Source organism: Malaclemys terrapin, chromosome 2 (genome assembly GCF_027887155.1).
Source record: "Malaclemys terrapin pileata isolate rMalTer1 chromosome 2, rMalTer1.hap1, whole genome shotgun sequence".
NCBI classification, from domain to species: domain Eukaryota; kingdom Metazoa; phylum Chordata; order Testudines; family Emydidae; genus Malaclemys; species Malaclemys terrapin.
The window spans coordinates 154,529,869-154,550,630 of NC_071506.1; the positions used below are offsets into that span (position 1 = coordinate 154,529,869).

Consider the following 20,762-nt stretch of genomic DNA (forward strand, 5'->3'; position numbering starts at 1 on the left):
GTGTCAGTATCTGGACCAATGATACTAAGTTTTGTGGTGAAACTGCAACCCCTTCCCACCCACTCTCAAAGCCCAGTGGGCATAGGCCCTTGTGAGACAGTTTCTTGAGGAATCCGTTAGTTTGACAGTGAGCAGGGGAAGACACAACTCTCACCTGCTCGTTGTTGGTGAGTTGACAGACCTGTTCAAGACTTGATTTTCTTTTAACCTCTGCCTACAGATTATTCTAAGCAGAATATCATAGTGATATCTTATGTCCATAGCGTATTGATAACCTCCTATTTGTGTTATGCTAAATTTATTAGTTTCTGGTTATTGATCTACACTACCAGAGAATCAAATGTGAGGTCAGCTTTCCCACTTATACTGGATCTGACAAGTAATTTTCTGCCTAACATTAAACTTGTTCTGTTACCTACATCTCTCTCTCTCTCTCTCTCTCTCTCTCTCTGTGTCTCTGTGTTATAAAAAAAAAGTTTGTACACCTATGTGCATATGTATGTGTATATCTTGTCTTAAATTTTAGTCCATGATGAAAGCTTTTCAAGAAAAGCAATATGTACAATCTTTAAATGCAAAATCAGCTGTAAACCACATCTTACAGATAAGGCTATGACTACAGATTCCTTACTGTACTAAGCAAATGAGCTTAATAGTATTCTGTTTTACATGCTTGCTCAGAAGCTAGACTTTTTTTTTTTTTTTTTTGAGGTAGAACTTCTTTAACTTTAACTTCTCTGGATTTTGTATAATTGCTCAGATGTGGCTGCTCTAGTTTTATTATTTTTTGCTTGGATTTCCTCTTCCTTCTCTCTGAGGTTTTAATTTGCCCATTGACTTTCCTTTGTCTCTCAGAGGAAATTTCAGTACTCTGCCTACCACTTAGGATCCTTTCAGTTATTTATTGCCTCACCTAACCAAGAAACTGTAGAGATTTTATCCATACTGAGATGTGGAAGGCTGGAATTAAACTCTAGGATGATATTATTACTGTTAAATTGCATATATTGTTTCACAGAACTTTTTCACAGAATTTGACAGAACTGTTTCACAGAATTACCCACTAACTTTTACATAATTCAAGGGATTTTGTCCTCCCTCTTTATTGGCTCAGGTCTATAACCTGAAGAAATCATTTCCCATGTTCCTTCTTTCTAGCTGCCAGTTGATCTTAAGCACTAGCCACCTGCTCTTCCATGACCACTAAGCCATGACTTCCAAGTCCATGACTCCTCTGAAGTGCTGATCATTGTTCTTGCTCATATGTTAGTGTTTCCAAATCCTAAAATGGATTTCCAGTTTGTGAGAGATTGTGAAAAACTTGGTTTTGTTATACTTGAGAACAAAATGAAATGTCTCATGAAACTGAAGTTTAGACAGTTCTAGTCTTGAATGCCTTTGTCTCTGAGAACTGACTCATTACTGATTGGTCCTTTTTCTTGTACATTAAACTGGTAGCTACTGTAAATCCAGAACTCAACTGCCAGAGAATCGATAGAGCAGAGATCACTTCAGTCTAGTTTGAAAGGGCCTTAATTTGTTCTCCATTTATATATTTGCCTTACAGCTTCAAAAACTGAAATGGAGTTTGTCCTAAATAGCGTAGAGTCTCTGTAACTCATCTTCCAAATAATACCAGTTATTTTGATTACTACTTCATTGTGGCTTAAAAAAAAAGGGGGGGGGGGAGGCACGAAAGTGTGATATCTTCCTCCTATGGCGGTCTGATTTTAAATCATCTTGTCAACTGTTAATAGGCCACAACATTGCATATGGTGGTTATATGTGGGCCATCTTACATAGACTGTTTCTATAGGATAAAATGTAGTGTTAAATTTGGTGAGTAGTTTATATATAACTTGCAGCCTCAGTTTATAGAAAGCAACATTTGAATGACTATAATAGATGTGGTTGAACTTTTTAATATAGGCCAGGAAGTATATCATGGATACCATGGGGGAAAAATATGCAGAAGGAGTCATCTTGGACTTGGAGAAGACATGGGAAGAATCAGATCCATGTACTCCTCTCATCTGCTTTCTTTCTATGGGTTCTGATCCTACCGACTCAATCATTGCTCTGGGGAAAAGACTGAAGACAGAGACACGTTATGTTTCCATGGGTCAGGGACAAGAAGTCCATGCTCGTAAACTTCTACAGCAGACCATGGCACATGTAAGGCAAAACCTGAATTGTTGTTGTCTTGTCACTGCGTGGTTACAACATGTAATGTGTTATAACCCTGAATAGAAACAAAGCGTTCTGATACTGTTGATGCATGTAGATCTAATTGTTTTATAAAAGTAACTTGAATTCCAAAACAATAGGCCTGCGTCATACAATGGTAGACTATCAATGAAAGCCAGTCAGTGAAAATGCATGTGACTAATGGGAATTTCATAACTGATTATGACATGCCAACTTCATGATCTGACTTAATGATTATTAACTACTAGTATAGAGGCATTTCATATGATGCTTTTAAATTTATTTTACTATATTGTTGACAAATATTGACACAATGTGTAAACATTGAGAGGACTTCCAAATTTCATGTCTCTTATAGAGAGCACATTACATATTTGTGATTTTCTGTGGAAAAACAAATACATAACATAAGAACTGCCATAGTGGGTCACACTAGTGGTCCATGTAGCTCAGTTTTCTGTCTCTGACAGAAATACCAATACCAGAGATTCAGGGAGAATGTACAGAACAGGGCAGTTATGGAGAGATCCACCCCATCTTCTCCTTCTGGCAACCAGGTTCACCCTCTGACCATCTTGGCTAATAAGCATATAAGTTTCAAAGAGCCTTAATTTGTTCTCCATTTAAATATTTGCCTTACAGCTTCAAAAACTGAAATGAGTTTGTCCTAAATAGCTTGGAGCCTCTGTAACTCATCTTCCAAATAATACCACTTATTTTGATAACTACTTCATTGTGGCTTAAAAAAAGTGTGTGTGTGGGCGGGGGGACGGGACACAAAAGCATAGATGGATTTATCCTCCATGAATTTATCTAGTTCTTTTTAAAACCCAGTTATACTTTTGGCTATCACAATATCCCATGGCAATGAGTTCTAAGGTTAATTTTGTGTTATGTGAAAAAGTACTTCTCATGTTTGTATTAAACTTGCTGCCTGTTAATTGTATTGGCTGGCCCCTGGTTTTTGTATTGTGGGAAATGATAAATAACACTTTTTCTATGCAATTTTTCCATACCATTCATGATTTTATAGAGCTCTTCCCTTAGTCATCTCTTTTAGATGAACAGCCCTATTGTTTTAATCTCGCCTGATATGGAAGGTGTTCCATACCCTTGATCATCTTGTATTGCCCTTCAATGAACCTTTTTCCAGTTTCACTATATCCCTTTTGAAATGGGAAGATCAGAACTGAACACAGTATTCAAGGTGTGGGCACACCATGGATTTATATAGTAGCTATATATTTTCTGTTTTATTTTCTATCCCTTTCCTAATGGTTCCTATGATTATATTTGCCTTTTTGACTCTGCTGCACATTGAGCTATAGTTTTCAGACAACTATCCACAATTACTCTGAGATCTCCTTCTTGAACGGTAACAGCTAATTTAGAATCCGTCATTATATATGTGTAGTTGGGATTATTTTTCCCAACGTGCATTACTTTGCACTTATCAACGTTGAATTGTATCTGCCATTTTGTTGCCCAGTCACCTGGTTTGGTGAGATTCCCCTGTAACTCTTCGCAATCTACTTTGAACTTAATATAATGCTTTTTAATATAAATACTCATAGAATGGAAGTTATCTGTAAGCAGTCTGGGGAGGAAAGAGATCAAGGTTTTTATTAATACAAATTAGCAATTGAAAGTACTCATGTGTAATAGGACTGCAATGCAATTCAAAGGGAAAAATAATACATGTTCTTTGCACAATAGCAATCCATTTTATGGTAGCAGTGAAATCATTATAATCTTACTACTTCAGCTGAAGAGGAGAGCAATGAGTTAAACTGACACTTGTTTCCTAAATGTATGGACAGCTGAGCCCAGCTCAGAGGCTTTCAGCTCTTTGTGCTGTATTTGGAAGCAGTGAGTGATAGCTGCCACCTTGCCCCCTGCATTGTAAAATACATAAAATTAGGAGGCTGCCTTCTGGTGATAATTTATCATTATGTAGTGAAGTGACATTATAGCCTGGTAATGGGAAATGTCATAAGGAAAAGATTGCGAATGGGGAAATAAATGTATCTGCAAGGAGTCAGCATTCCTCTTCCACACCCATAATCAGCAAAGGGTGAGTAAACACCCTTTGTACTCCCCAAAACTCTATCCCATCCATACGCTTACTCTTCTGAGCATTGAGAGAGAGGGAACTAACTAGGTAATTGTTTCCCTTCTGGGTTTTGGGTAGGGAATGGAGAATTTGGTAGCAAGATCTCATTTTCCCTGAAGAAGAACTGGAGGAGTCTGGGGGACAAAAGTTCCTGTAGATAAAAGGAAATAGGGGGTTCTCTGCTTTTGCACAATTCACCCATCTGGTGCTGATGGTGCTCCAGCTAATGATGTGAAGGTATTGAGTCCTATCAACTCTTTAGTCAGATGCAAGTCCTCCTGTTGCTTCCACTTGAGTTTCTCACTTAATGAAGCCTCATTTACCTGAGGCAGAACAAGAGGTAACAGAACTCTCCCAAATCCAGAAGGGGTGTATGTGGAGGGGGGGAGCTGTGGTCCCATACAGTCTATTTTGTTTTAACCCCTATTTAGCATCTCCAGCTTGCTGGGTTGATCAGGTCACTAGGATACCATCATCATAGTGTCTGTAATATGTGGGCTGGTTAGCATGTCAAGGCATGTATTTCCGAGCTCACTGATTTAGCACTTCTATCCCAGTGGTCTTCAGGAATACTTTTATTGTAGTGAAAAGGAAACAAAACTTCTACTTAATGGAGGACAGCAGGTTCAATGGATCCACTGATTAGAATCATGGACAGGTCAAGACTCATACCATCAAAGTTGAGAATCAAGGGTACATGATGGAGGATTAAGTAGGCCTTGTTTTGAGGAGGAGTATAAAAAGGAGACTCAAAGGGTCATTCCACACATCTGCAAGTGGTAAATTTGCCATTCTTGTCAGACAGCATGGGCTGCAATTAGCATTTTCTTGCAGATGGGAAATACTTTGTCACTCCATCAACGGCTATTAGCCAGGATGGGCAGGGATAGTGTCCCTAGCCAGGGAATGAATGACAGAGAATGGATCACTTGATGATTACCTGTTCTGTTCATTCCTCTGGGACATCTGACATTGGCTGCTGTCGGTAGACAGGATACTAGGCTAGATGGGCCTTTGGTCTGACCCAGTATGGCCGTTCTTATGTTCTTATATCTTAGTTGTACAATTAGCATGTGAACTGTCTGCCAGTTCTTGAGATTTACGTGGGAAAATATAAAGTTCTGAAAGGCACTAATTTGAATTGATGAGGACTTGGTGCAGAGTTGACAAGCTTAGAACTGGAATGTGGAGGAATATGTTACTTAAATTCTTCCCACCTTGCTGCACATGAGCTGTTGGACACATTTGATTACCATGCTGTAAATTAGAATTGTTTGATACATTTCTAATTGTAATGATAAATAAAATGTCATTTAGTGTTTTCAGTTTGCAAATAAATTTAAATGCCACACAAATGCATATCACATCTTGTTCTCTTCTGTTGCACTAGGGAGGATGGGCACTTCTTCAGAACTGCCACCTGGGGCTTGACTTTTTGGATGAGCTGATGGACACTATTATAGAAACTGAGACTGTCCATGAGAACTTTCGCTTGTGGATGACCACTGAGGTTCACCGGCAGTTCCCCATTACCCTTCTTCAAATGTCCATTAAATTCACCAATGAACCTCCACAGGGGCTCAAAGCTGGTCTGAAGAGAACATATGGTGGTGAGTGAAAAAAATCAACAGGGAATAAAATATAATTCGTAGTGGTACACAATTAAATAGGTCCTTCCTTTCAGCCCCACCTATGTTACCATGTGATCATGTTGCAGTTCTTGGTAGAATCAGAATGAAATGTTGGACGCTGCCTGCAGACCTTATCCATTGAAGCTGATAACAACAAGAGTTGTTCATGTGGATTCCACGGCACAACTTGACCCTAAAATGAAGCCAGATGAAAAGAAAATCAAGAGAAATTGGAGAGCTGCTGAACTCATCTGATATAAAAACAGGAATATTTTGTCCACAAATTATAACCTCCAGTGTCTTGCTTAAAATGCTTTTTAACACATCATTTAATAATAATAATAATTGAACACCCTTGCACTTTTTATGATGAAAGGCCATATGCTGATTTTATCATGCTAGAGCGATGATTTTTATATGCTTTTCTGGGAACTAAAAAGCTGTATCTCCTGTCCTCAAAGGGCTTGTTGATTTGATAAATGCACCAGATGTGCACTGTAACATGTTCATTTATATTTCTGAACTTTATGCTAACTTGTGCTACCTAAAAAGAGTTAGCATACTTTCTCCAGACTAAATGTGCTTTGTGATATAGTAAATGCATCTCTGGAGAGATTCAAAGCTAACTAAGTACCACCAGGAGAGGTATTTTAGTAATGTATCACACTGAAACTAAAATGCTGGTAGCTTATGGCTTGTGATGTCCACTTTTTTCCAACAGGTGTGAACCAAGATCTCCTGGATGTCAGTAACATGGTGCAATGGAAACCAATGTTATACGCTGTTGGTTTCCTGCACTCCACAGTTCAAGAAAGACGCAAATTTGGACCACTAGGTTGGAACATCCCCTATGAGTTTAACCAGGCTGACTTTAATGCCACTGTGCAGTTCATCCAGAATCATTTAGATGACATGGACATCAAGAAGGTACTTAATTCAGTAGTTTGGGTAACTGGAATATTATGGATGGTCCCAAACAACTGAAATACAAACATGAATGCTAGATTTTAAAAAGCTTGTTCCTTTAACTCCAGATATATTGAGTGCCCACAGCGTTGAAAACACTCGTCTACATATGTTGAAATACAAATGCAACTGCTCAGTGGGGGATAACTTTTTAAATCCATTTTTAACCATGTGTATGTTTTCTAGTTATGTTTGTGGTGGTTACTTTTTTATTAATTCAAATATATATATATAATTATGCAAAAAAAGGGGAGCTGTAAACTGCAGCAATAGTTGAGGCCTAGTAGGTTTGTCCCAGTTGCAAACCTAACTGTAGAAAGTGACTAACAATTCACAAAATGTTAAAATAACCTATACCAATAAATGTTGGTGTGGGGGGGAAAGTGCACAGGGGAAACGGACTGAATTAGTCCAAACAAAAAGGACTGTGTTGAGATCGTATTTGCTAAAGAAGGGAAGTGTGGGACCAGAAATCAGTGACTCAAAATTGGTGTGTTGGAAAATAGATGTAATTGGTGGACAAAGTAATGAGGAGAAGGGCTATTCCACCCATTGCTCTCCTTTTGGGGTCCTCAGAAAGACTTTGGAGGGGGGCAGGAAATTAGCAGACTATGGCTGACTGAAAGGCTGACAAACCGGAAGGATCGAGCGTTATCATTATGGCTTCCATCTCCTTTATCTCCTGGAACCCCAGAGTCCACCATGACACTCTTGGGCCTTTGTCATCCTAATCCTGAGATGTCCTGACCAGACTGAGCCAGAATGAGAGACCCAGATGACACTGTTGGCTCCAGCTAAACCCCAACCACCACTGGGGATGTGAAACTTTTTCACCCCCTCCTGGTGCACCCTTTTCCTTCCCCACCTTAATTCTTCTCTTTCCTATTGCTCTCCTATTGCCTTCTGTCTGAAAAGAGTCTGGCTTAGCTGGCTAAGACTATATATTTTACAACACTGCTGCAAGCCTGTGAGCAGAGAGGCAGCTAAAAGCAATGCCCAAAGCAACCTGATGCTGGTGTAAATTTGTCAGGTCTCAGAATGGCTGATAAGACCAAGTGTAATACCTGTGTTTTTCCAGCAGTGAGGTTGCAAGTGAGAGTCAAAACCAAAGATAGAAACTGATTTATTTTGCTATTCTTTGCTTTTCCCTTTTGCATGTACTTGTCTTGTTTTGTCTTCAAGAAAAAGGGATCAAACTTTAGCAGCCGCAATAAGAGATCCAGGCTATCTTAGCTAACTTCTGTTTTCCCCAAACAGGACAGTTATTACCATCTTTAATACCATCTAAAGGACTGTCAAATAAGGGGTTTTGTCCTTTTAAAAACTTTCTGTAGCTTAAAGGACCAAGGGATGTTGTTAAAATGAAAACCTTATTTAATACTTTACATAGCAAATACTTTAACTGTCTTTTTTTCTCTTCTTTTCTACATATTTAAAGGGTTAAAAAGATTTCTAATGGTTTGTTTGCCAAAGTACTAAGCCAGCTGAGGTCTCTGTATACCAAACACTGAAGCTTGTTTAAGACTGCTTGATGTTGGACAGTGACTGGGTTATGCTATCACCTTTGACTTTTTGGACACCTATATTCCATCGAAATTAATAAAGCAAAACACACCATGACATAGAGTTTATTTTTATTGTGAGATAGTGTTAAATGGCTAAAAGTTGTTTTTTGTATTTCAGAATGATGTTCTGTTTTATAACAAATGTTTTAATAATATATTTCAATTATTTGTGATTTAATGGAATTAGCACTTGCTTTTTGACCCTGTCTTTATAAATCAGTGCTTCTCATGCCCACGCCAGTTTTGGGGAATGGATTGGATGGCAAGCTGTACATGTGTATCTGTGAGGAGAGTATCAAATTTAGGAAAATATTATTTGAAATTTGTTGGTACTAATTTTGTGAAAGTTAAAGATGCTGATGAATTTTCTGAACCCCAATGCATCCCCTGCCTAAAAACCAAATACAGTGGGACATCAGAGCAGCAGTTAGGAGTCTACCAAGATAATCCTAATTATTTCTGCACTGCAATGGTGGTGGATTTTGTTTAAACGACCTAAGCAGAAAACATATTACTACTGACCAGCTATTCCATGCTTCTATGGCCCTTCTGTGACATTCTGGCAGCAAAAGGGGACTGTAAAACTGGCTTAACTAGTCTCCTGCAGATGTCTCTGGACGGGAGAATCCAAAACAGTGTAGTGAACCATAGTTGCTTCTCTGGCAAAGCTCATTGCCATCTCCATTGTAAATGGCATTTGGGGGCATGGTTGGAGCGAAGCTGTACCACAGGTATCCCAGCTGCCAAAAGAGCCCCTTGTTACTTAAGCCAGTGGTTCTCAAAGCCGGTCCACTGCTTGTTCAGGGAAAGCCCCTGGCGGGCCGGGCCAGTTTGTTTACCTGCCGCGTCCACAGGTTCAGTCAATCGCGGCTCTCACTGGCTGCGGTTCGCCACTCCAGGCCAATGGGGGCTGCAGGAAGCAGCCTAGGCCGAGGGATGTGCTGGCTGCCCTTCCCGCAGCCCCCATTGGCCTGGAGCGGTGAACCACGGCCAGTGGGAGCCGCGATCAGCCGAACTTGCAGACGTGGCAGGTAAACAAACCAGCCCGGCCCGGCAGGGGCTTTCCCTGAACAAGCGGTGGACCGGCTTTGAGAACCACTGACTTAAGCCGCTGTAAATTGTGTGAGGATTGAGCAGACCTCAAGATCAGGGGAACACAAGGGTGGTGTAAAGTCACTTTCACCCTCAAGAGGGTCAGATGATCTGGGCCTATATACAATACTGTATGTATACAGACACATGAAGATGTCAACAGTGCTCTGCATGAAATTCAGGGAGGTTTAGCCATAATTAATGTTTGTATGTTGTTTTAGGGTGTCTCCTGGAATACTGTTCGCTACATGGTAGGCGAGATCCAGTATGGAGGTCGAGTGACTGATGACTATGACAAAAGACTGCTGAACACATTTGCTAAAGTCTGGTTCAGTGAAAACATGTTCAGTCAAGACTTCTGCTTTTACAAAGGGTACAGCATACCCAAATGTACCACAGTGGATCAGTACCTTCAGTACATACAGGTTTGTACAGTACCAAGCTCTTATCAAATGAAAACAATACTAATAAACACTCATCCAAGTTCTTTCTACCCTTCAGCATCTTCCTTTAGTTTCAGTCCGTTAAACAGATTTTTCTCCTGTCTGCATACTTGCCTAAATATCTGTTAGTGAAGGAGTTATAATGCTGTTCCAGTAGCTCTACACTTTATTTTTCCTTTTAACTCCTTTGAGAGAAGTACCATCTAGAGAGACCATTATCAAAGGAGAAATAGAGAATGGGAGTCCAGGCTCTTGGCCCTACCACACAGGAAATGTTAGGGGAGTCTGAAGTGGAAAATGACTACTCAAACATAGGGGGAAATTGCATACTAAGGCCTGGTCTACACTGGAGGGGGGATCGATCTAAGTTACGCAACTTCAGCTACGTGAATAATGTAGCTAAAGTTGACGTACTTAGATTGACTTACTGTGGTGTCTTCACCATGGTGAATCAACTGCTGCCGCTCCCCCGTCGACTCTGCCTGCGTGTCTCGCTGAGCGGTGGCCAATACATCCCTCGGCCAGCGCCGCTTCCAGCAGCTCCCATTGGCCTGGAGCAGTGAACCGCGGCCAGGGAGAGCCGCGATCTGCCTGACCTGCAGATGCGGTAGGTAAACAAACCAGCCCGGCCCGCCAGGGGCTTTCCCTACACAAGCAGCGTCCCAAGTTTGGGAACACTGCCCTAAGTTGTTACAGTCAGCAGGGTTTGTGTTTCAGTGCTAGGTTTTAGGAAGCACTGGATTCTTTGCATTGAAGACTGCTAAATTGAGCATCACAGGATGACAAAATTAGGAAAATAAAGCTTTTTTTATTTTATAGGGTAGTAACTGCTTTTATTCCTCTGGCTTTTTTACAGCTGGCATTTGTGAATTTTACCTCCAATTACATTTCTTTGTGTTTGATCATCTAGAGCCTGCCCGCTTATGACACTCCTGAGGTATTTGGGCTGCATCCCAATGCTGATATCACTTACCAAAGCAAGCTTGCCAAGGATGTGTTGGATACCATCCTCAGTATTCAACCTAAAGACAGTTCCAGTGGAGGAGGCGAGACTAGAGAGGCGGTGGTAGCTAGATTGGCTGATGATATGTTGGAGAAGCTTCCTGATGATTATGCACCATTTGAAGTGAGTTCATGAAATCCTGTCAGAAATGACATCTGCTCTGTCTTGCCTTATGTATGTGCAAAAAAACACACAAAAGTCCCATATAATCAAGGTAGGAGGAGTACTTAGCCAGTAACTTTAAAAAGCCCTGTGTTGCCACATAGACCCAAATGGTTAAATTGCTGAACTAGTGAGTTTACAAAGCCTTGTCTCTTGTAATCTTTCTCAGGAAGCTAAAGAATATTATAGAATATCATGGAATATCAGGGTTGGAAGGGACCTCAGGAGGTCATCTAGTCCAACCCCTTGCTCAAAGCAGGACCAATTCCCAACTAAATCATCCCATCCAGGGCTTTGTCAAACCTGACTTTAAAAACCTCTAAGGAAGGAGATTCCACCACCTCCCTAGGTAACCCATTCCAGTGCTTCACCACCCTCCTAGTGAAATAGTGTTTCCTAATATCCAACCTGGATCTCCCCCACTGCAACTTGAGACCATTGCTCCTTGTTCTGTCATCTGCCACCACTGAGAACAGCCGAGCTCCATCCTCTTTGGAATCCCCCTTCAGGTAGTTGAAAGTGCTATCAAATCCCCCCTCACTCTTCTCTTCTGCAGACTAAAAAATCCCAGTTCCCCAGCCTCTCCTCATAAGTCATGTGCTCCAGCCCCCTAATCATTTTTGTTGCCCTCCTCTGGACTCTTTCCAATTTTTCCACAAGGTGACAAACTAGACATCTCACAAATCTAACCCTTATTATCAGCCCAATAAGCTTGAGAGGCTGAGCAGGGTTTAAAGGAACAGTGTGGACAAGTGCAGTACCCCTTCCTCTGATAACACCTTCACTCCCTCTGTTGGGCATTGGAGAACTCATCTCTGCCAGAGCTGCTGTTCTTCCTGATGTTCTTTGGTCAGCTTCTACTTTAGCACTACCGTATGCCTATGTGTTGGGTGTTCATGCTACTGTTTCAGTCGCTTCTTTACTTTTACCCTGAATGAAAGTCAGAAGCTGTGCTCAAAGCTGCCTCATCAATGGGAGGTGAAATTAGGACTCAGGAGGTGAATCTTATCAGGATGTGCACACTGCCCTGAAGGGTCATTATCAGGTTCATTTAAAAACAGTTTTCCTTAACTATGTTATAACCACCACCACAGAGGATGTAAAATGAAGTTAAAAAAATTAATTCAATTTGCACTCTTCATGCTGATTTCTCATTTTGGCTTCTGCATCTTTTCATGATAACTTTGTAGAACTCATTTTTATTAGAATATGAGATTAATAGTGTGATCTCCTTTAACCCAAGTGGCTGGTCAAACTTTGTGGCCCTGTGTCTTGTTTCTCCATAGACAGAGAAAATAGTGATAGAATCAGGTATTTTCTTTGATGCAATATTGTTTATTTGCAAAGATGATACATTGAGTCTTCTTTCCCTGAACATAGAAAGAAAGAAAGAAAGAAAGAAAAAAAAAAAAAGCAGGAAACTGTTCTTTTGCTCACTGTTCCAAATCTGCCTTTCCAGCCAGCATGCATGTCCAACAAGTTTCCTCTCTTAGCTGCCTCCCAGGATCAAGTTACCAGTGCTTCTGTTATGGTCTACTTGGCTTCCTAGCAGCTTCTCTCTCTCTATCTATCTACTTTAGCACTACCATGTGCCTATGTTTTGGGTGTTCATGCTACTGTTTCAGCCTCTTCTTTATGTTTACCCTGAGTGAAAGACAGAAGCTATGCTCAAACTTAACAACAAGGTTTAATCCAACCCACAACAATACTATTAGAGTAGAAGGGTACTACTGGAAAGCAGCACGGGAGTTTGATCTCTTCCTTAAGTTCTCAAACTAGAGTCCGGTTTTGGTGCATAGTTGCTCCCTTGGTATTCAGGCTGAGATTTCTGAAAATGGGAATTGTCTACAAGTTGCCGTGATGCCTTCTATTTCAGGGCTGGTGTGTAGAGTATACATAAGTTATGGCAGGAATATTCCTGGACTCCGCATCACTGATATCTTTTCCAGTGGAGAGCTGACCAACAAGGGCCTTGTTATCTGCTACTGCTTGGGTCAGGGGTGACAATACCTACCTAGCTGATTGACCTTACTTATAACCGTCTAATGAAAACGATCTGATCTTTCCATGTATTGGTATCTAACTTTGCCATAAAGTGAACTTTCTCTTGATTTATCTATAAGAATCTGATTTTGTTTGGCTTTCTCTTGACAGGTAAAGGAACGGCTGCAGAAGATGGGACCGTTTCAGCCTATGAACATCTTCTTGAGACAGGAGGTAGACAGAATGCAGAAGGTTATCACCTTAGTGCGAAGCACTCTGACTGATCTCAAACTTGCCATTGATGGGACCATCATCATGAGTGAAAATCTGAGGGATGCTTTGGATTGCATGTATGATGCAAGAATTCCTACCCGTTGGGAAAAGGCAGGTGTTAAACTGTTTAGAGTCCTCTGTCAATGTTACATTTTAAAGACTAAAAAAATTACATACTCAGATTATTAATCATCATTAATATCCGATATATTAATATACTTTAATTTCAAAAGGGTTAATGTATTTTGTTCAACCCCTTTTTGAAAATATAACCTTGAAATGAAGTGCTAGATCTCAATGATAATATGAAGTCATGGTTGTGACTGCATTATCAAATTTGAGAAAGAGCTTATAGCCGAAGAGGGAGTTATGGGATTGTACAGGGTGTAAAATAGGGCAGAATCTGATCATATATCCCCCTTTCTTTGCCCTCTTTCTAACTTACTTTAAAAAGTCCTTTTTGTCTAAAACTTCTCATACCTAGTTGGCCAGAGAAGAAATATTTTTTCTGAAGTATTAGGTAAACTGTAGAAGGTAAGATTGAGTTCCATTTTATATTTAAAGCAGAGATTAATCCTCTTAGCTATGAAAAATATCATGTATCATGACAGCACTTTTTGGGTACAGAATGCATTTTCTGAGAATTTATAAATCTGTTAATTTGAGTTTAAATTCTGGATCCATTAAGAAAATCAGTGTGTGTCCTTTTTATCTTATTGTCTAGAAGCCCAGGGCAAATACAAATGATATCCGGGCAAATAGCTGATTAGCTTGCCTAAAATTAGATGATACATCAGATAATTTGCCTGCACAGCATGTGAACAGTTCATTGTATTTTGATCCAGGTGGTTATCTAATATTTGGGTCTTGAGAGTTGTTTCAGTTAGGACCAGAAATGGATATTGGAGTCAGGTGTTTCATTGATTTAATTTTGTTTGTTTACAAAGAATGTAGATATACTCATGTTTCCTTGATAACAGTAGGAACAAAACAGGAGACAGTTTCTTTTTCACCAGACAAAAGACTATATATAGTATATATATATATATATATATATACACACACACACACACACACACACACAATTGAATACTGTACACTGCAATGATGATTGTGAAGCTTGGTTGAGGTGGTGAAGTCAGAGGGTGGGATATTTGCCAGAGAATGTCTTACTGCTAAATGATGAACTAGCACTTGGCTGAGCCCTCAAGGGTTAACACATTATTGTTAATGTAACCTCACACTCTACAAGGCAGCACAAATGGAGGGAGGGACAGAGAGAGACAGACACACACCATGTGTGAGAGAGAGAGAGAGACGCGCATTGCCCCTTTAAATATGCTGACCCCACTCTAAGTACACTGCCTTTTTAAGTAGATCAGCAAGTTGAGACAGCAGCTGCTGCCAGCAAGCTCCCTCCTCCTGAGCCCTGTCATGCCCCCTGCCCCAGCTCTATGGAGATGGGGTAAAGGACCGGGGGGCAAGAGCAAGGGGTAGGGGGACATTAGCATCCCTCCCCCCGCACAGCAAGCAGGAGGCTCCCGGGAGCAACTCCAAGGCAGAGGGCAGGAGCAGCACACAGCAGTGTGGGGAGGGACAGCTGAACTGCCCGGCAATTGCTAGCCTGCTGGGCAGCTGCCGCACAGGGAATTTAGAGGAGCGGGGAGCTGATGGGGGAGCTGATAGAGGGGCTGCTGGCCCACCCTGGTTCCAAGCCTCCACCAGCTTGCTCCAACGGGCTGCTATTTCTGCAAGCAGTGGACAAAGCAGGCGGCTGCCAAACAAAGTTATAAGGGAGCATTGCACAACTTTAAACGAGCATATTCTGTAGTTGACCAGCAACATAACAACAAAACAATGTTAACCGGGATGACTTTAAGTGAGGAGTTGCATCTGAAGAAGTGAGGTTCTGACCCACGAAAGCTTATGCTCCCAGTACTTCTGTTAGTCTCAAAGGTGCCACAGGACCCTCTGTTGCTTTTTAAGTGAGGAGTTACTGTACTCGGTAACAATACACTGAGCTCCCAGTGAAACCCCTCCACCCATATAGCTCGGGTTTCTGACTAGCATTGCATATGGATTTTATTTGGGTGATGGCTCCTATTGTTTCAGGTGTCTCTTTCCAGAAAGGAACTTAATAGCTTTCCAGAATTTATCCTGGCATGCCTACCAGCTTCCACAAGATTTCAGCCAACCCTGAGCATAACAGCATGAAGCCAAGATGATACTCATGTTGTTGTGCAGTGCATCCTTGAGCTTGGTGTTCTGGAACTTAACCATTTTCAGTGTTTTTATTATTCAAACTGATGCCAATCTATTGATGATAGAGATTATCCTTAAATTCCTCCCCCCCCCCCCGCAAAGATATCAATATCAGCTTCTTGCTTATGTTTTTGAGGCCTCTGAGGTGCTTTGGAATTATTCACTATGTGCATTTTGTTGACAGTCACACCAAAGCACCAACAGCAATGACTGTGACATAGCTGGAACATAAGGGCTGAGGTAGCTTGAGATACCTGTCTTGAACTTCAGAATAATCCTTCAAAGTTGGAGGCATGTGTTTTCTTATAATGGGCTTAATCACCTTTGTGATGGGAAAGGATACTGACATATATCAGCGATTCCCTCTAAAGTTAAATACGGCCAAATACAAATGACACTTTTTCAAACATATAAACACCAGCCCACTTGCATTTCAGAATGTATTGCTCTTGATGTAAATATTACCCATTGTCCTGTAGTGCTGCGGTGGTAGAAGCTGAGCTGGAATTAACTTAATCAAAACATGCCTGTGTGGTATTAATGCAGATATGGATGAATGCAGATGCTTTCTAGTCCTATCTGGCTGATGTCTATTGGCTTGAAGAGAGACCAAGAAAAAAATACTACCTGTGGACACAGTCACAGTGAGCTCTCAATAGCTGGACTTGACTAACAGTATTTAGAGCTAGATTTCAGTCCATATGGGCATTATCCATAATGTTTAAAGATTGACTTGAAAAAAAAAATTACAGCAGTCTCTGTTCTGACTCATTGTCAGACTGGTGGTGGGAGTGATGTAACTTCAAAGCTAGGACAAAAGTAAACATACTACCAAGTAATAATCAGACACTAAAAGCAAGAGAATAAAAATGAGATCCTGGCTTAATAGTCCAAAGCGGGAGAGGGAACTAGCCGAATGCTGAGCAATGCCATTAAGACCATGACATCAGCAGCAAAATTCATTTGAAACTACTTGAGAGAAACAGGCCTCAGCTCAAATGTAGTGTCAAGTGAATTTCTTCATTAGACAACCAAATTTGAAGCCTTAGCCACATTCTGAAAAGTGATCAGAAGCAGAATTTGTCTCTTTAAGTAGCTTAATTTATTCGTCTCTCATTTGTATACCTGTACAAACTTATGGATTTTAGTGAGACTGCCTGCATATAATTGAGAGTAGAATTTAGTCCACTGGGTTTATTTTTTCTAAAGTTAGTTTAGCTTTTTTAAAAATAACGAGCTTTGGTTACAATATGCATGTAGTCACTAATGAGCTGAATTGTGGCAGTTTATAAGCCTTCTATAAGCCTTCTTGATTAAATCCTTTTATAAACACATCTTAATTTTTTGTATTTAACATTTATTTAGTTTTTCTACAAAAATTTAATGAAACCTCTGTAACCTCAATCCTGCAAACGCTTAATGACGTGCATAAATTGCCTGGATTGGGGTTTGTTCAGATACGTTTACTATGATAATCATTGAATGTTACTAAACACACAAAATAAACCAAACATTGCATGGTTATATATGGGACACACATTTACAAAAGCAAGGCAATGTTGTAGAAATAGGTGCATTTGTTTAAAATAGTGAATGGTTTAGAGAAGGTAAATCAAGTACTTCATTGATTCTCATACTATATGAACAAGAAGATATTAAATGAAACTGAAAGCCAATAGCTAACAGTGATAAAAGGAAATAACTTTCTATGAAATGCATAACTTGTGGAACTCATTACTACTATTAGGTTATTAATGATGCCAAATTCTTTATGAGACTCAAAGTAGTAATTATTTGGATGACATCATCTACAGTTACCTATGCTAAGATGAGACGTCGATCAGTTGACACAGTAGTCAGTTGATATGGCCCAGCTTCAGATTTTAATTGCAGTGTAGATATACCTTTTGGGACAACTTAAAGAGGACTGGTTTCAGAGTGGTAGCTGTGTTAGTCTGTATCAGCAAAAAAAATGAGGAGTACTTGTGGCACCTTAGAGACTAACAAATTTATTTGGACATAAGCTTTCGTGGGCTAAAACCCACTTCATCAGATGCTGTGACGGGGTCTGCTTGCCCTGCACTAGCCCAGACAGGGTTAAGCCCATGGTATTGACAGCAGAAGTCCCACCTCCCTGGCAAAACTGGGCATGCTCCAAGTGCTCTAATAGTTTAAAGGGAGGGAGAACAGCTCATTCTGGGCTGAGGCTGCGGGGGAAGGACTTGCCTGGGAAGCTCCTGTGGAGGGCCAGCCACAGCCTCTGACAGCACTGGGAATCGAAGCCATTCACGGCCTGCCTGCACCCCGGTGACTAGAGGAACCCCTGGAGACGACTGGTTCTGCCGAACATAGAGGACCTGACATCTCATGGGAAACCCCAACACAGACTCTGGTAGGAAGTGACCCAGGGAGGGTGACTGAGTGGTACCTCCCACCCAGGGAAACTCAGCGTGTTTCGGTAGGATCTGCCCCACCCCCCACTGAGTCAGTGGCAAGCCGCTACGCCACTATTAGGGCCCTGGGTCGGGGCCCGGTGGAGTGGGGGGCCCCACCCCATAAGGGGCGTCCCAATGCTTTGTAGGCTCTGGCCTCTAGGCCCCGCTGCCCTGCTCTGAAGAGCTGCTTCATACACTCTGACGGATAGGCCACATGGCCCTGACCCTAGGGGCATGAACCGTCACAGATGCATGTAGTGGAAAATACAATAAGAACACACACACACACACACACACACACAACATGAAAAAATTCAAGCCTTGAATAAAGACTGGGAGTGGATGGGTCATTACACAAAGTAAAAACTATTTCCCCTACTGTTACGCACACCTTCTTGTCAACTGTTTGAAATGGGCCATCCTGATTATCACTACAAATTTTTTTTTCCTGCTGATGATACCCACCTTAATTGATTAGTCTTGTCAGAGTTGGTATGGCAACACCCATTTTTTCATGTTCTCTGTGTGTATATATATCTTCCTACTGTATCTTCCGCGGCATGCATCTGATGAAGTGGGTTTTAGCCCACAAAAGCTTATGGCCAAATGAATTTGTTAGTCTCTAAGGTGCCACAAGTACTCATTCTTTTTAAAGAGGTCTGATTTTCAGAGGGTGGGCATTGAGCACTTCCTGAAAATTGGGCTTTTTAAAATGTTTCTTGAGAGGCATGTGTTCATTCTTGAAAATGTAGGACAAAACTTATAGAGATAGTGAACCCTCATGGTTCAGGGCATAAACTGACCATTAATTGCCTGGGATTGAGAAGAACTTTTATAGAAGCTGACACCCACTACATCAAAATGTAGTTAAGTTTGAGGCCACATATCAGATATTTAGGGTGAACTGCATTACAGGTATGTTGTCATCTTCCAAGAACTGAGCATCATAATCCTAGGAAATTTAGAATTAAGGCTGAATTAAAAAGAAATCCAAACATATTAAGGTATGGAAATGCACAGATAAGGCACCCTTAATTCTTTCCTGTAGTGACGCTATGAAGGGGAAAATGTGTCTTGAAAAATCAGTTTCTGAATTCACAAACACTAAAATAGATTAATCCTAATTGTATGGGTTTTGCATAGTGCTATGGCAGGGCAGAGTTAAGGTTTCTGCTGAAAGAGAAACACACACTTATGAAGAAGATCAAAGGGAGAATGAGTTTAAATTCATAAAGAAACAAAAGAAAAGAAAAGTAGCCTATATGCAGAATTTCAATGAGTTTTAACTATGCTGGGACTCTAAGGAATGGTGTTCTGTTACTGAGATTTATTGGGGTAAAAATCTGATACTGGATGCATAATTTCTTATGGCCCATTTTTACTTCAAAGTTATCAGAAAATTCATTCTGTACCTCAAAAGTATGTGCTTTAGTCTTGGGAAACATATTTTTCATGCAGAAGAGGTTGAATCATTGCTTTAAGTTCAAAACTGAAGTCAGCATTAATGAATCACCGCCAAAGCCTCCTTAAAATATTATGTTAAAAAATTATGCTAAATGGATGTTACTGAGTGTTTGGCTTTGCCACCTCAGTAAGTGCCAGAACTAAGGTTGCCCGTGCAACCTTATTCATTCCTCATTGTGCGCATCCATCCTGGACACTGAAAGGGGCAGAGGACCTGTGGAAAAAACAGATGTGATTGTGGAATTAACTTAATGCATTATGATTCCATCTTTAATTTTCTGTGGAGTAGTCTGAGCATAAGATGGAGTAGCAGAGACTAAGTTCTAATCCCAGCCTGACGCTGGCTCCCTCTGTCAAATAACTTAGCTTCTCTTCATCTCTCTCTGCTATAGAGGTACTTGGTATAGATCTCTGAAGATGGAAAATGCTATTCAAATGCTCTGTATTATCACTGCATAAGATTTTATTGAGACAGAGCCTTTTTAAGTCTGAAAATTCAGTCTTTTAGTTCCCAAGACAATTGTCTATTCTGTAAGTGACATGAAAGCAGCTTAATGTATGAGCATATGATTTCTAGACAGGTTTATAGAAAAATGCAGTGCTTTGACATCTATGGATAAAAGGCACTAGTTAGGTATTGTTTTAAATGTGGAAAGGGGTCCAACTGAGGTTAATTGGGCACCCCTTATTGCTGGCATTTAATAACTTTTGAGTTGTTTACTTTGCAACCTAAATACTATTTGTTTTATGTAATTTCCTAAAGCCTTTTCTTAAAAAGATAAAGGCAAAAACAATTATTTTACATGCAACTACCTCCCCATCATGCATCATTAGCAGGGTTGGAAATGTGAGATTTAATCATTGCAACACAGACTGCTACCCTTTGAGATACTGGACTAATTAGCAGTACACAAAGGCTGTTACCCAGAAAGGTGGTTGGGCTTCTGGCATCATGTGCTGGAACTAGAAGGTGGTCAGGGGAAACTGAGGTAGGCCTTTCCCCCTACCCTGGGAGTCGGAGGTGCTCCTGTACTCTGTCAAGTATCAGGGGGTAGCCGTGTTAGTCTGTATTTACAAAAGCAACAAGGAGTCTGGTGGCACCTTAAAGACTAACAGATTTATTTGGGCATAAGCTTTCGTGAGTAAAAACCTCACTTCTTCG

The 20,762-nt window shown here is 40.7% G+C and overlaps 1 protein-coding gene across 1 annotated transcript in view; it reads left to right on the top strand.

Moving 5' to 3' along the window:
• Window positions 1–20,762, top strand: part of DNAH5 (dynein axonemal heavy chain 5) — a 222,059-nt gene that overhangs the window by 190,477 nt on the left and 10,820 nt on the right. The window contains exons 71-76 of the mRNA XM_054019813.1: window positions 1,930–2,175; window positions 5,712–5,931; window positions 6,674–6,879; window positions 9,797–10,000; window positions 10,929–11,144; window positions 13,338–13,550. Coding sequence (XP_053875788.1) covers window positions 1,930–2,175; window positions 5,712–5,931; window positions 6,674–6,879; window positions 9,797–10,000; window positions 10,929–11,144; window positions 13,338–13,550 — 1,305 coding nt within the window. The remainder of the gene's footprint in view (window positions 1–1,929; window positions 2,176–5,711; window positions 5,932–6,673; window positions 6,880–9,796; window positions 10,001–10,928; window positions 11,145–13,337; window positions 13,551–20,762) is intronic.